The 15,701-nt window shown below is 35.7% G+C and overlaps 1 protein-coding gene across 2 annotated transcripts in view; it reads right to left on the reverse strand.

Annotated features, from left to right (window-relative positions):
- The window catches only part of LOC149540625 (AAA-type ATPase family protein), a 79,712-nt gene that overhangs the window by 29,879 nt on the left and 34,132 nt on the right, over positions 1-15,701 (reverse strand). For both annotated transcript variants that reach the window (XM_089801716.1, XM_089801715.1), the window contains exons 10-11: positions 3,248-3,371; positions 3,085-3,134 (exon numbers count right to left, since the gene is read on the reverse strand). In XM_089801716.1, coding sequence (XP_089657842.1) covers positions 3,085-3,134; positions 3,248-3,371 — 174 coding nt within the window. The remainder of the gene's footprint in view (positions 1-3,084; positions 3,135-3,247; positions 3,372-15,701) is intronic.

The following is a 15,701-nucleotide window of genomic DNA, read 5'->3' on the forward strand; positions in this document are numbered from 1 at the left end:
TACTTAAGATAGTGCGTTTTCATATTATTTGTCATGTAGACACATAGGAAATTGCACTTTATTTGAGCACATGATGCCTCACACCTCTCTTTGTGTGACACGCCTTTGTATTCTTATCCTCTCATTGTTGTACATACTTTCATGCACAATGGAGATTAATCCACCTTTTGTGGACATGTTATTAAGTTGTGCTTATTACTTGCATTACTCCTAGTTGCCTTGCATTCCCTATATATTCAAGAACATCTATATGCATTGTAGTTGAGTATCCATTTGATCATCAATAAATCAAGTCATTTGAGAATCATATCATTTTGTCTCTCTTGGGCTATCAATTGAGCTTCCAGAGCTTGCCATTTTCACTCTTTGCCTTGGGCAATTCTTATATGGTATTAGAGCTTGAGACAAATTCTTACAATATGTATATAGAAATTCACAAAGGTTCAAAAACATGGGAGAAATTAAAGAAGATTTTTGAATAAGTGTTTAAATTGCTTTGTGCTAATAATAAAACAAAAGCATAAATTTCTGATACAAAACAAGTTAAGCACGAAACAGTACGAGCTTATAATCAAAGACTTAAAGAATAGCTGGTTAAATTTGAAACAAAGCCTGCTGACAATCTAGAAAAGTAATGATTCATTGAAAGGTTTACTTCAATCATTAAGAATGAAAATTGAAGGTGATACAACTAGCACCCTATTCTGAGACCTACAATCGGGTGATGGAAATAAAAAGTGAAGACAATATGTGCTGGTGTAGTAAAAGAAAAATAGAAGAAGATGGAAGATCTGATGACAACAATAACAATAAATCAAGAATGGTACAAGCACTCTGAAGGGGCATCCTCTAAATGATGAAATAATTGAAAGTGGTAAAAGAGACCAACAAACAAAGTAACAAACTATGGCATCTAAGTGCAAAAGTACAGGGCATGAAAGATAGTTGTCCTCGAAAGATGTTTTGTGAAATCTGTCATGTTATGGGTCATTCAATAAAGGAGTGCCCATAGAATTTGAAGACCATAAGTACACAAGTAATCTTCATATGGGGAGAGTACACTCCATCTAAGCCATAGAATGCATCGCCAAGTGGTTATTAAAATCAATGAGGAAGAAATCAAATAGAATTAGACTCCAAAGGACATCCTGTCATATAGTGTCAACAATGTAGCCAATGAAAACAATTTGCAAGAGAATGCTCTAAAACAATCAAGACAATGGAATTATTGTACAAATGGCATGGACCAGGTGACCATTAAGACACAGATTGCCCTAACAAATGAAGCTTCTTTTCTAAACCATGATCTCTAGCAATGGTTAACAAGTAAAAAATAGAGGTATTGCTGATTGGCCCTAAAAAAACCCAAGTTATGTCAACTAGAGATGGAAGACTTAAATACAGGGGAAGTTGTTGGCCTTTTGGGTATGATCGTTTCCATACATGATCAATGAAATGTATAATGACTAAATCTGAGAAGAAATTGCAATTTTAGCATAGTCTCAATTTACCTCTTGACAAAATCCAATTGCCAAATCACTTTGTTCTACCACCCTTGACTCTCCTCTTCACAAAAAGATTTTTAATCATCAGAAAGGAATAAGAATTTTCTTTCAAAGAAAACATGGAGAGATAAAGGAGTTTGTTTTCTGACCTGGTATATGTGAATTCTTCCTAGAAAGCAAAGGGACATGTTAAGACTCAAGGAACAGCACTTGCAAGTAGTTCGTTTATTTGAACTGTCATAGAGAAAGCCCCTTGGAAAATGCTACTCTACCATCAAGTCCCCGAAACATGTCAGACTCAAGGAATTGAAGGTCAGTTGCATCTTTATGATGTTATTTACAATGCCAAAGACTTTGTGGCAGATGAATTAGCACCTCTTAAGAGGATACAGGTCACCTGGCAAGCACAATTTTATTTTTCCACAAGTGGATCGAGGAACACAATATATAGACTGTTGCTTCAAGACCTATCTAAACCTTTCATGATCCTTGAGAAAAACATTTACTCCTGCCTTCATACAAGTAAGAGATTGGCAAAATAAGGTGTTTTTTCATTGGAGATATCTATGGATTGTAAATTACAGCAATGAAATTATTGGCGTAAGCTAAGCATAGCTCAAACGCTTATTGCAAAAGATAAATCCAGTGATCAAATAACTTAAAAGGATTATTTCAGAGTGTTGCTGGTTCAACATTCAAATTACAACTTTACGTGCCAGGACCCTAATTGAGGGGCACAAATGGAGCATTCAAATAATGATAATAATTTAATTAGACCAAAGACTTGTATGGTTAACTGAGTCATGCCTCATCCATACCCTCCAGAGTGAACAAACAGGAAGGGAATTCATGTACTCAGAAGTGAGATGACAAAGACAGTGCCACTGCATATGAGAAACCAGCGCATTCTTTTACACTAAAGGTATTGAGATGCTTAGTTCTATATCAAATCTTAGAAAATATGACAAACTTGTCCAGGGTTGGCATTTAATATTCTTTATGTATGACATGTTGAAAAGATAAGTAACACATGTCATTCCAAGATGTCCTACAGTAAAAAAATTCTATATTTGTCCATGCATTGAAGCTTATTTTCTTTTCATTGCCCTCTATCTTGCAGATGTTATTTTTTGGAATACTCTTGGATGATCGTTAGCATCTGCAAAACAATATGGCATGCAACTTGGCTATATAATATGAGCTTTCTCTGAAGAACAAGGTATAAGGAAAGATTCCATGAGGACACTTATCCTATCAGCCTAAAAATATTGTAGACATTCTGGTAGGATATAACTATGCAACTTAAAACTGAAGATAAATGGATGTCACATATTGATCCTTTTGAACTTGGTTCCAAGACCTAGACACTCTTTCCTGGCAATGCAGAGAAGGAATTTTCCTAGCAATCCCTTATGTACCCTGATGTACCCTTATGGGAATCTGATCTAAATTTGGAGTTCACCGAAGTAATATATGATACATTTCTTTCAAAAACAAGCAACATTATCTGACAGTGTCTTTACGGCCTCTCTACCTTTAAGCCTATGTAACTATAGCTATTTTTAATAGTCAAACTCACCAATCTACGAAGAACGGCATTATCTAATTCTTGTGGCCTATTTGTTGCACCTGCATTGTATTGCCAATCAGAAAATAGCATCAGTTGCTTGAAAGTACCTTTTCAAACCATAAACAAAGTCTAATTTATATTTACAAGCAAGAGAAGAAAATGAAGAGCTCACCCATGACAATGACACGATCATCTGAATTTGACATCACCCCATCAAACTGAATAAGAAACTCTGACTTCAGCCTTCTGCTAGCTTCATGCTCATTTGCTGACCTTGTTGACATTATACTGTCTATCTGCACTGACAAATGCATATGATGAGCATTACAAGAAATGCAGCTTTATATTGACTCAATTCAGATTCAGCTCCTAATGAATCCAGAAAGATAATAAACTTCATCATTAATTAAGCAAATTGTTCTTAGCAATAATGATCAATTTTATCAACTATTACAACAATTTTTTTGAGTTCTAAAAGGTTTGTCTAAATTCAGCCGTGGGCATCTCAAATTTTCAGTTCAATCATTTTGACACCTCAAATCCAAACAAATTCTATTTAAGATGTATGGGTAAGAGATCTTTGAACAAAAATTTTAATGAAACGAAAAGGCAATAATTTAAGCGCAAACATTCAACAAAAAAATTCCTTTAATTTCATTGATACAGCCAAAAATATTCAAAATTGAATTTTATTGTTCTTGAATATTTTCTTTCTTAAAATTCAAGTATTTAGTAACTATGAAGAGCCTAGGATTCTACTTACTAAACTACTTTTCTCTTGTAACTGATTGGTGTTATCAATAATGCATCATTTTTTCCCATAACTCTCTTCAAATTAGTTAAAATACAGGCATTATTTAATTTCCACAGGATAAATTTGCATCTGAATGCACTGCAGAAATAATTGGAAGAAAAGGTTGTGAAAATACCCCATAGCAGCCACTAATTAGAGGGGGGGGGATTGTCCCTGAGATCTTTACTTATGTGTCATTCATGCATTTTGACTTATTCGAATGTTAAAATACAGGCATCAATCCAGCAAGACCTGTGAGATGTGACTATGAATTTAGACTGTTATCAACTATGGAAAAATCAAGAAGGTCAGTACATATGCATCAACCGAGACGCTTGCTTTTGGCTTGTGTGACAAATCCTAAAATCCAATCTTATTTGGCAGGAAAGGTCAAAACAAGATGTTAAAATTAATAAAATGATGCAGTGAAGAGGACTCTTCCATCAGCACTCTTCAATCTAAAGATAGTGAAATTAATCCTCTCTTAGTATATATTCCCAAAGTTGACAAGGTTAACTAGAATTTTTAACTCTTTGTCAAAAGACCTACAACAAACTGATAGGAGGCCAGAAGAGTAGCATCCAACATCCCCCAACAACACAAATGTGAATTAGACACCTACACAATCCCCTTTGGTAGATAAGACCGTCTTACCACCTACTCTAGATTCATCTCCATGCATGCAAGGACCTGGAAAACAAAGAAGAATATGGGGAAATCCACTATGCCAAAATTTTAAAAATCTTCCAATCAGATCGCTCCAAATTGAAATCAAATTGTAGTTTAAACAAAAAGGAGCTTTCAGATCAAATTGTTCATGACTCAGGAGAATTGTTTCGAAGGGAGTTGACTATTACTGGCTAAATATCTAGGAAAATCTTAAGAGGTGGAACTCCAATCCAAAAGGGAAAGTCGATATTTTCTAGCATAGTGGAAAGATAAGGGCATAAATTCCCCTATCAGATGCTTTGTCAGGCAAGACTTTGGAATGAAAAATGGGCAATCTTTTCTTACAGGAAACTAAGCTTTAAAATGAGGCTAATTTGATGGTTCAAGCACTCTGGAAAATCTGGAAATGTGATTTTGTAAATATTGTTAGAGCTTCTATTTTACAGTCACCCTTCATAGTTCTTTGGTAGTTTTAGGGGGCACCTGGCAATGAGTTAAAGTAAAAAGGTCTGATTTAGGATCTCTTTCTTTCTTTTCAATCTATATGGACTGATTGGTGTCTTTCCAAACTGCAAACTTTGGGAAGAATCTGCCTTCCAACCTAGTCATTCTTGATGAATATTTTAATGTGATTCTACCTCAAAGCTTCAGAGAAGTGAGGAATTATGCAGCAATCTACATCCCGGTAGATTTTTTAAGTTTCATAGATATCATGAATTCGATCAGTATTATTATAAAATCGGGGGGCTGGATCATTTACTTCATTTAGTTCACCTTCTCAAGCAAAACTCTGCCCATGACATAATGGGACATTCCCCCCTACTGGATGCCAATTGAAATTCAAATTATGTGGCTCAGGGATCCAGATAGAGAAAAAGATCTTCAAAAATGATGATTTCAGACCTAAAAGTTTCTACACTGGAGAAATTGTTTTTAACCTAACTAAAGGAACTACACCAAAGCGCAGAAATTTGTAGAAATCAAAATCTAGAGAGTTTTAGTTAAGCGGGGAAGGAAATAAAGTACAACTCATCTAAAGCAAGAGAAAGCATAACAGGGTCTCCTCCATTCGGTCTCCTGACAATAGACTTTTGGAATTTGCCTCTGAGATACAACTAGAAGGTACATTTGTGTTCTCATGAAGCCTCTAACTAGAAATCTTGATTTGAATTTTTTTAAATAACCCAGCCAATAATCTTATGATTTATCTAATCTAAATCCAATGCCCATGGACCCTTCCATGGATGAGGAAGTAAAATAGGCTATGTTTCAAATGCAACGGGATAATACTCTAGATGCGGATGGTTTCTCAGTGCCCGCCTTTCAACATTTTTGGCACATTGTGGGTAAAGAGGTACAGGATATTATTATATAGTAATTGGTAAATATTTGCTTGATATTAACAGAGACTAAGAGGTCAATATATAAAAAAGAATAAAACAATGTTTCCTTAAGAAAGCTAAAGAAAGCTAACAGATAACTACAGACTAACTAATATTAGAAACATTCTAATATTTACAATAGATTACAAATAGATAATTATTAACTAATAATAGAAGCTTATCTATTATCGTATTGCCCTCTCTTAATGGTTAATCTATCCACAACACCAAGTTGTCCTCTGAATTTAACAAACTTATCAAGACCAAGAGGCTTGGTGAGAATGTCTGCATTCTGAACCGTGGTAGGAACATACTGCAAGTCTATTGCCTTGTCTTCAACCGTCGTATGTAGTGACAATGAACATCCACATGCTTGGTTCGTTCATGGAAGACTAGATTCCGTGCTAATTTGATAACGCTTTCGTTATCAACAATAAAAAATGGTCAGTCCCGTGGGTGAGATCCGATGAACCCAAATAGCTTCATAACCTGCCTTAACTATCTCTCAATATTCAATCTTTGTGGAGGAGAGAGAAACTACCTATTATTTCTCAGCGGTCCATGTAATGGCACCAGATCCCAAACTGAACACATCCAAAAGTTGAGTTTTTATAATCAATAGAGCCTGTGCAATTTGAATAAGTGAACCCATTGACTCTAGGATTAGAACTCTGAGAGTAAAGAAATCCATAATCTAAAGTGCCCTTCACATAACAAAACACACGTTTTGCTGCCATCCAATGATCAGCCTTGGGAGCTGTCATAAAGTGTGAGATGTAGTTGACTGGGAAGATGATATTAGGCCTGGTAGCAGAGAGGTAGATGAGGCTGCCTACTAGTTGCTTATATGTGGTATCATCAACGAGAGGAGAATCATGTCTACCCTACTCCATACAGGCATCTAGATGTAAATGCAGGCTAAATTGCGGTGTTAACTACTTCTGCCTAGAATTTCTTCGGAACATGTCAGTGTTCAAGCATGGAGCGAGCCATCTCGATGATTGTTATGTTCTAACATTCAACTACATTGTTCTGTTGTGGTGTGTGGGGTGTGGTTAACTGGCATTTGATGCCATGAGTATCCAAGAAGCTAGAGAATTCATTAGAACAAAATTCCCCCCATTGTCTGACCTAAGAGTAATAATAGATTTCCCAGACTCTTTTTCAACTAAAGGTTTAAACTTTTGAAAGACAAGAAATGCATATGATTTCTTTTTAAGAAAAATATACCCACATATTTCTACTTAAATCATCAACGAACAACAAAAAATACTTGGACCCAAGAACAAGCATGGCCATAGGGCCACAGATGTCGACATGAACAAGTTCAAGCATCTAAAAAGCTCGCCATGAATCGCCACTGGTAAAAGGTGTGTGATATTGCTTCCTAGCCTGGCATGCATCACGAACTCCAAGTTGTTGAGTCTGAATCTCTAGCAAACCAAGGACAAGCTCTTCCCGAGCAAGCCGAGAGAGATAATGCACATTTAAGTGCCCATACCGCTAATGCCAAAGTGTGCTAACAGAAGACCACAGAGTAGCCATAGCTAAGTCCCGAGAATCACCAAAATAAGTAAGTCGAAAAAGACCATGATCCTCAAGACCCACTCCAACAATAGATTGAGTCGCCCTATCAATGATGGTGCACTAATGTGAACTGAAGGTGGCATCCAACTGTGGAGATTGTCGCAGCAACTAACTGAGAGTAGATTTAGTTCCATCCCTGGAACATAGTACACATCAAGGAAAATGAGATTCCTCCCAGTAGACTAAATCTGAATGTTGCCTTTTCCGACAATGATGTACTCTTCTCCACCACCAAAAATAATAGAATCTGAATAAGGTTGGTAGTCAATGAACCAGTCCCTGAGGTGGGTGAAATGACGAGAGGGACCTGAATCAATGTACTAAGCAAACGACTTCACATGATCTGCGAATCTTTTATCCTTGAAGGCGTAAAAGGCGGATTTCATCTACTCAATATGCTCTACATTGTTCGCTTTGGGCTGTGAACCTGATTGCTTAGATTGGGCAGAGCATTTCTAACATTCAACCTTTATGTGACCAAACTTGTGGCAATGGTTGCATTGACTGTTCTTCCAAGAGGCTTCTGAATCTGGAGCAAAGGATTTCTGTTAAGAAGATTGTTGAGACTTGCCTTTATCCTTCTAAAAGGATTTAGCAGAAGGCTTGCTCTAAGGAGGTGGAGTTGGAACTACTACCAAACTATTGTTTCCACCGATCTTCCTAAAGTAATTGTGTACAAAGATCTGTGAATTTCATATCAACACTAGACTCCTGAGAGTGTACAGATATCTTGCGACCAATGACAAGCAACTAATCACGGATTTCTTGAATCCTATTCAGGTGAGCCTGGAGCAATGTTCGCTCATCCATGGTAATAGAAAACAAAGTGTTCTTCAAGAAGAAAGCAATGCTTTTGTCAGAAGTCTCATGAAGATTTTTGAGATGCGACAATATCTCGACAGTTGTCTTATTAGATGGAATCTGAGAGAGTTGATCATCAACTATGGATAATTTGAGAAGCATCACCCCGATTATTCAAATCCCATGTATCCTAATAAGTACTAGGGTCAGTCGGACGCTGTGTAAGACCCAAAACAATCTGATTAGTGTTCTAGTACTCAAAAATTGCTATTACCCACTGCTTCCAAATACCATAATTCCAACCATTGAATTTTGAATTGCTCTCAAGCTGAATATTGTCAAAGATGCCATAGCATGCTTTTCAATGAAAAGTGTGAAAATTTGTTAAGGCACGTACTTCGAGGCAAAAAATGAAAGACTGAGAAAATTTTAAGGGCTACCCAAAAGAGAGCTCAAAAAACCCAGAAAGAATATGTTGTCAATTTCTAGATCTGCTAGCTCAAAATTTGAGGCGCACAATTTGAGGCACCCAGAAAAATAGACAACCCAATTGAGATCTCGAAAAACCCACCAAGAATTTACAAAAAAAAAATTGAACAAGTACGGAAAATTAAGGTTTTGAACAAAAACGGCCCTACCACAAAAAATGGCAGAAATGTGCAGAAAAAACAAACGATACTTGCAGAAATATAGCCATAAGAAGCAGATATCACAAAAAATAATTTCAAAAGATAATGCTCTAATAATTTCAAACAAGAAATTATAATATTTTTTGAAAATATTCAAAGAATTGGCTCTGATACCATATTATGAAGTAATTGGTAAATATTTGCTTGATATTAAAAGAGACTGAGAGGTCAATATAGAAAAGAATAAAACGATGTTTCCTTAGAAAACGATCATAAAGAAAAGAAACATTCTATTCTAGCTAAAAGAAAGCTAAAGAAAGCTAACAGATGACTACAAACTAACTAATATTCGAAAAACTCTAATATTTACAATAGATTACAAATAGATAACCATTAACTAATAAGAGAAGCTTATCTACTATTGTAATAAGGAGGTAGTTGAAGCCTCCCAAGAATCCAAAAAGATCCTCATACTAGTCCCTATATTAGATGTCTCCGATTGATTTACAGATTTCAGGCTCATTTCCATTTGCAACTACATTACTAGACCATGTCCAAGGCAATGGTTCAACAGTTAAGCTTGTTTTGCCCTATATCATCTCCCTTGAGCAAGGGAATTTCCTTCCTAAGGAGGTCATCACAGGGGGCATCATTATATCACATGAAAGTATGCACTCAATCACCAACAAGACACTAATGAAATTAGCTATGAGCAAGGCCTATAACAACATTGACTAGAGATTCTGACACTCAGTCTAGGCAAATTTGGATTTTCCTTTGAAAAAAGAAAAGGAAAATTTTAATGAATCGTAGGCCCCAAATACCCTATCCTCGTCAATGGTAGTCCTTGCAATTTTCTTAGAGCCCCCTACAATATTTTTTAGGGAGACCATCTCAACCTCTACCTTCTCATCACGACAGTTGAAGCTTTAAGTAGATCTTTTCTTCCTTCAAAATAGAATGAAATCGTCAAGGGAATCAAGGCAACTAATGATATCAATGCCTTCACACAACATATTGCTGATATGACACTTTTCTATATTTGGAAAAGAAAATTTTAAAGAGTTGCCAAAGAATTCAAGGAAATTCATGAGCAATGTAGTCTGGGACTTGGATAACTTTTCAAAAAAACAATATCCAAGACTTTCTTTGCTAATATGCGTCCTACCCTCTAAGGAATAATTTGCCAAATTCTTTGTTTCCATCTCAACCCCTTTCAAGGAAGTACTTGGTGTTGTAGATCAATACTGGCAAAGCTTTCCCTGGAAAACTTAGTGGCGGTTTTCAAAGAAAAACTCAACTCCTAAAAAGGAAAAAGGCTCTCTACAGAAAGTAGAATTCAATTGATTAAGTTCATTTTGATACAAGTAGGTATTAGTCTACTGCCCAAAATATGACCAGATCCTAACTTTGTCAAAACTCAAGCGAATAAATCTCCAAGCCCTCATCATTCAAACACTAAATTCTACCTAATGGTCTGGATAAATCTCTAAAGTTGTCCAAACTCAAGCAAATATAAAAGCTCCCAAAGAACTTGAAAAATTCTCCCTTTCTTGCCCATCATTGATATTCTACCAAAAGACTCCTTCAATGGGTTCCCTCGATTAATATGCACTTGGTAATCAACATTGTTGACCTCATGTCTTTGTATGTACCTAAATTGCCAAAAAAAAATCGAAAATTCAGCAAGTATGAAGATCTTTGAGTACCACTCTCAAACAAATTTTCAATTTTTTTTTTGTACATTACTAACTTTTCCGTTATATGATTATATCCCCAAATTCCTACTTCCCCTTCATTTCAAGATCCCAAGCCTTAATCTTGACCTTCAAACCCCCACTTCTCCTAATCTCAGGTTCTTGGGATTTCTTGCACCAACATGCATTTTCCTCTAACTAGTCAAAACCCTAAGTACCAATTTAGAACTTCCAAGGTTTCTCTTACCTACCTACTTTTCCTTCATCCCGTAACACCTTATGTCTTGATGCTTCCACTTGTTTACCTCCTACAAACTTTTATGATTTCCCCTCTCACGTATGCCTTTCAAGGTATCTCGTTCCCCCATGTGCCACCAAAAGCGGATTTCCCAAATTCCATTTACCTTAACACCAAGGTAATCAAGTATGTGAAAACATTGATTCCCCCTTCCCTTTGTAGTTGCTCGCAAACATTCAAACTTTCCTCTAACTAGCAAACTTTCTCCTAGAGTCCCAATCCTCAATATACCAATATCCACCTTCTCAAGTCTGCCAACCTTTGTTTCTTGGTTTATCTTGTATCCTTATCCCCTCTAGTGCTCACTTTTTTATCTGACATTAAAACACCTAGACCCTTTCCATTCAAACTAAATTCCATCTCACTCCCTACACTCTTTAGGATGCCATTAATGCATAGATTTGACTACAATGGAATCACACAACCCCAAAATCCTACCAAAACACCACTAGATGGCTTAGAGGCATCAATCTTTATCTAAAGTCGCGTGATGATGAAAATGGATATGGAAATTTTGAATGTCATTAATGCAAACCCTAGACACTATCGTCCCAGATCAAGTATGAGGCTACTTCCCTAAGTGCAAGACAAATGTTTTCACTACCCTAGGATGCTCAACAAAAAATCCAAGGAAGATGTCATTGTGGTGGAATGCACTACTATTGAATGCTTTGACTTGTATGCAACCCCCATAAACCCTAACAACACATGTAGAATACTTGCAACCAAATGCTATAATACAAAAAAACAATATGAAATTGGGGTTGATCATTCTACAATTTCTATTACCTTCTCAATTGCAAGTGCCTTGGAACATTCTATGGTCTCAAATATTTTCAAGTCACAAAATCACATATAAATAATAGGAAGGTTTTCAATCAAAGTTATGTGTGTTATTAAATGTCTCAATGAAAGCAAAATAATTGAAGGAAATTGATGAAACTAGTTGTGGCTTTCCACTTAACGCATTTGATGGCATGTGTTGGTTCCCAAAACCACAGATTGGACATCCAAGAGCTTTGCCAATTCTCCAATAGGATTACACAATCAGTTTTGGCCAATGAATGGAAATAACCTCCTAATTTTATTCCCCTGCACTTTAGGCTTCACTAAAATTGGGCAAGTAAAGCTTCCTTGAACCCTTGTGACCTGGTTTAAAGCTTTTCTATAGCAAATTTAGACTTCGTGAATTCTAAGTTGGCAAAATCTTTAAAACTTATTCAAAATGAAATTATATGAATGCTTTGGTATTTTTATCTATGAAATGAACATTATTTAAATGAAAGGAATAGTGTTTATGAGCTATGAATATGACATAATATCGAACTTCAAGACTTCAAACATTAACTCACTTTCACAAAATAGACTGCAGACCAGTCCCTTATCCAGCCTTGGGCAAATAGAGTCAAACTCTCTCCAAATCCTTATGTACAACCCTGAGAGACAGTGCTATACCATCCACTCCTTTATAGACTAAAGCTTCAATTGGCAACACAACCCCTAGTCTAATTGAATTTAATTTCTTTGGGAAACCAATTAGACAAAATCTACATAGACAACATTTTGAATGCAAATTCTGAAAATCAAAGACTTGTATTGAAATCAACTTCTTCACCATTAGCAGCAATTAATTTAAAATCAATAATCACAGGCAACAAATCTGAACAAAATATTTGAACTTTAATTTTCAAGATGAATAAGAAAATAGGGCTCTTGCATTAAATTTGGAAAATGAATAAAAAAGTATGTGTTTCGGTTACAATATTCAATATATCAAAACTTTAAAAATATCTATTCCTTCTTTTTCCTAGATCTGCTCTTTTTAGTGCTTGCTTCTTGTTTTTTCCTCCTTTAGTTGCAAGTGAAACATTCATTATTTATATCATATCTATATTTTGAAGCTATGACATTTCAAAAGTCACCTCTCTTCTAAATAGCATTTTCTCTCCAATTATGATCATACTTCTTCATTAAGTGAATTTTAAATTCTTTCTTAAACTTGCATCACACTGATTAATTTGGGGAAGATACTTTAATTGTCTTGTAATCAGGTGAACTTTAGTTTAATTGAAATCATCGATAATGATCAATTTATCTTTATTGCACAATCTTTTTTGAAGACGTAGAGACATGGCTAGATGGGATATCTTAATTTGCCACATGTCTTTGGATTCTCCATCACAGCTAACTAGAAAACGTTGTGTAAAGGTATACGGAACACACACACACACACACACACATATATATATATAAATTCATCTTCAAAGCCATAGCATTTGTAACCTTTTCTGTCAAACTGTCCAAGTGCGGTGATTTCCAATGATGATGTGGTCTGGACTGTATGATACTGTCTTCTAATGTCTGCTTCCATAATGTTGTTCAGATTTGTGTTCTTCATCTTCCTCTTGGTATCTTTATAGACTATACCCATCTTTTATAGGGCTCCTTTCTTTTTCGTGTCAAACATCAGTGCAAACCTCTGTTATACAGAAGCGGCATTGACATTTGTTAAGCACTTGATTTACGTCTTTGTCTTCTACAGGGATTCCTTGACTTATTCATAACCTTTGATAATATCACAAGTAAGTTGCTTAAAGGTCTTCTCTATATTGTTTATAATAATTATTATTCAATCAACACTATGAGTCGTCATCCATCCAACTGAAGCTATCAAATCATTAAAAAATCGATAGACTTAAGATTGTCAAACCAAACTTAGTGAAAAAATTACACAATAGCATATATCGTTGTGTCATCTTTCCATAATTTCATAATGACAGGTCTTCATTTCTTCTACGTTTCAAATGCCTATGCATCTTGCAAGCCCTTTGAGCATCCTCTGCGATACATAGTATCAAGTGCAATAGGATTTGCTCTGAATCGCTGAACAATTTCTGACCTATTCACATGAGGATAAAGGATATAACTAATGTCACATGTCATGCAAGCTAAAATTGCTAAACCATTAGAGGAACTTGTGAATTAGCCATCATTCTATTACACATGTGGTTGGCTTAGGGAAATCCATTGATGGAGCATTCACATTGTTTTTATCTTTGAGCACATGTATAAAAAATGCTATTATTAGCTATGGAAGAGGTCATATAAGAAATTAATATGAAATAGGCTAACTGACAAGTTTCGGGGCCCATCACATATTTGATATAGTTGTTGGATGTTTTTGTATTGTTCTATCATTATGCTTAGATTACCTTGTGAAGAATATCTCTAGGAACACCTTCCTAAGTCTAGCTTATGCCACAGTGAAAATAAAAAATTGAAGCAAAGCATTTATCCTAACCCTTCAAATGGCTTCTCTAAGAAATTCTTAAAAGACATGTATTGATAGTGATTTGATGATCAAGACATAAAACAATCATGAAGCAATTTTACCCAAATTAAAAGATTAATAAAATTCTTCCAACAAGCAAAGATGGTTTGGATTCTCTTGGTATTCTCTATACTCAACACAACTTTCATGTGGCAAATTCAATAGCCAATTTTTGGCTAACCAAGATTGGGTTAATTATATTTTCAAGGTAACAAAGTGTACAGGTTGGTAGGAATGACTAAAAATAATTTGGGATGGCAATGCACAATTCTAACTTCTTGTTATTCCTTCTTGTCTCGCAATGTACTCTTCATTACCTTTCTCAACATTTCTTAATATGTGAATGAGAGTTGCCATTAGATGTAACATGAAGTAAACCATTGTCTCATTAAGAAAAGGTCACAATATATTTCATTTGCAATGGGATTTTTTTCAACAGTTTTGTCTCATCCTTCTCTATTCTATCTAGGATTTTCTAATTCGACTACCATAGAGCCACTTTCCTTCCTAATGCAAATGACCAAGACATGGCATTCGATAGTTTAACCATGGACATGAGAAGTTAAGAAACTATCAGATTACTTCCTTTCCCTTTCATTTTATGTCGCAGATCAAAATTATGTCTGGTTTTACATGTCCTGATTGATTTTGTTCAAGCTGAATATAGACAAGGTTTGCATGAAGCACTTGATCTAGATTAGGATTTTTTAGGGCAATTCTCCCTATATCTAAACAAAAATCAGAGGCTTTGGAACTTTCAAAAAGTTAGATAGTCTCTTCACCGCATTCACCGAGTAGATGGCCCACATAAAACCTTCATGGAATACGGAGATGCTAATAAGAACTTCGTAGTTTTCATTATGATGCTTTGACTACCCCTTTTGCGACAGTGCACACCCAAGCCACTCAAAGCAAACTCTCTTGTTCCTACAAAACAGTTGGGGCTCTACTATGACTAATTAGATTTTCTCAAACTCTTCCTCTCATGCAAGTGGTGTCATGTCCCATTTCTAGTCAAATTATGTGCAAACTAGATATGAAATTGAAAAGTTCATGAAACATATATCTCCAAATGGATTGTACGAAACATCTAATCACACTCTTTAATGCTTGCATCCAATGTAATAGAGATATACATATTCCCCTGTTGGATATTCTCTAACGTTCCCCCTTGCTCTTATATTCGTCTTTCTCTAGCTCCCCACCCTTGGTTTTTATGTTTTGTTGGTGGCATGCCTCCTCTATGGTTGTCCACGAGAATTTGTATCATCTCCTTGAATTTAACCAGCTCGGGATTTGTTTAGCAATCCCATTATTCTTGTATGCATCTTCAAATCTTCCTTCTCATCCATCGCTACTAAATGAAGATCGTCCCTATTTTATTTGCTTGCGGGAGTCTTCTACCCTTCTCAAGTTTTCTGATTGCCAGAACTGAATGA

Source organism: Cupressus sempervirens, chromosome 9 (assembly GCF_028749045.1).
Source record: "Cupressus sempervirens isolate cs-2001-9-10 chromosome 9, ASM2874904v1, whole genome shotgun sequence".
NCBI classification, from domain to species: domain Eukaryota; kingdom Viridiplantae; phylum Streptophyta; class Pinopsida; order Cupressales; family Cupressaceae; genus Cupressus; species Cupressus sempervirens.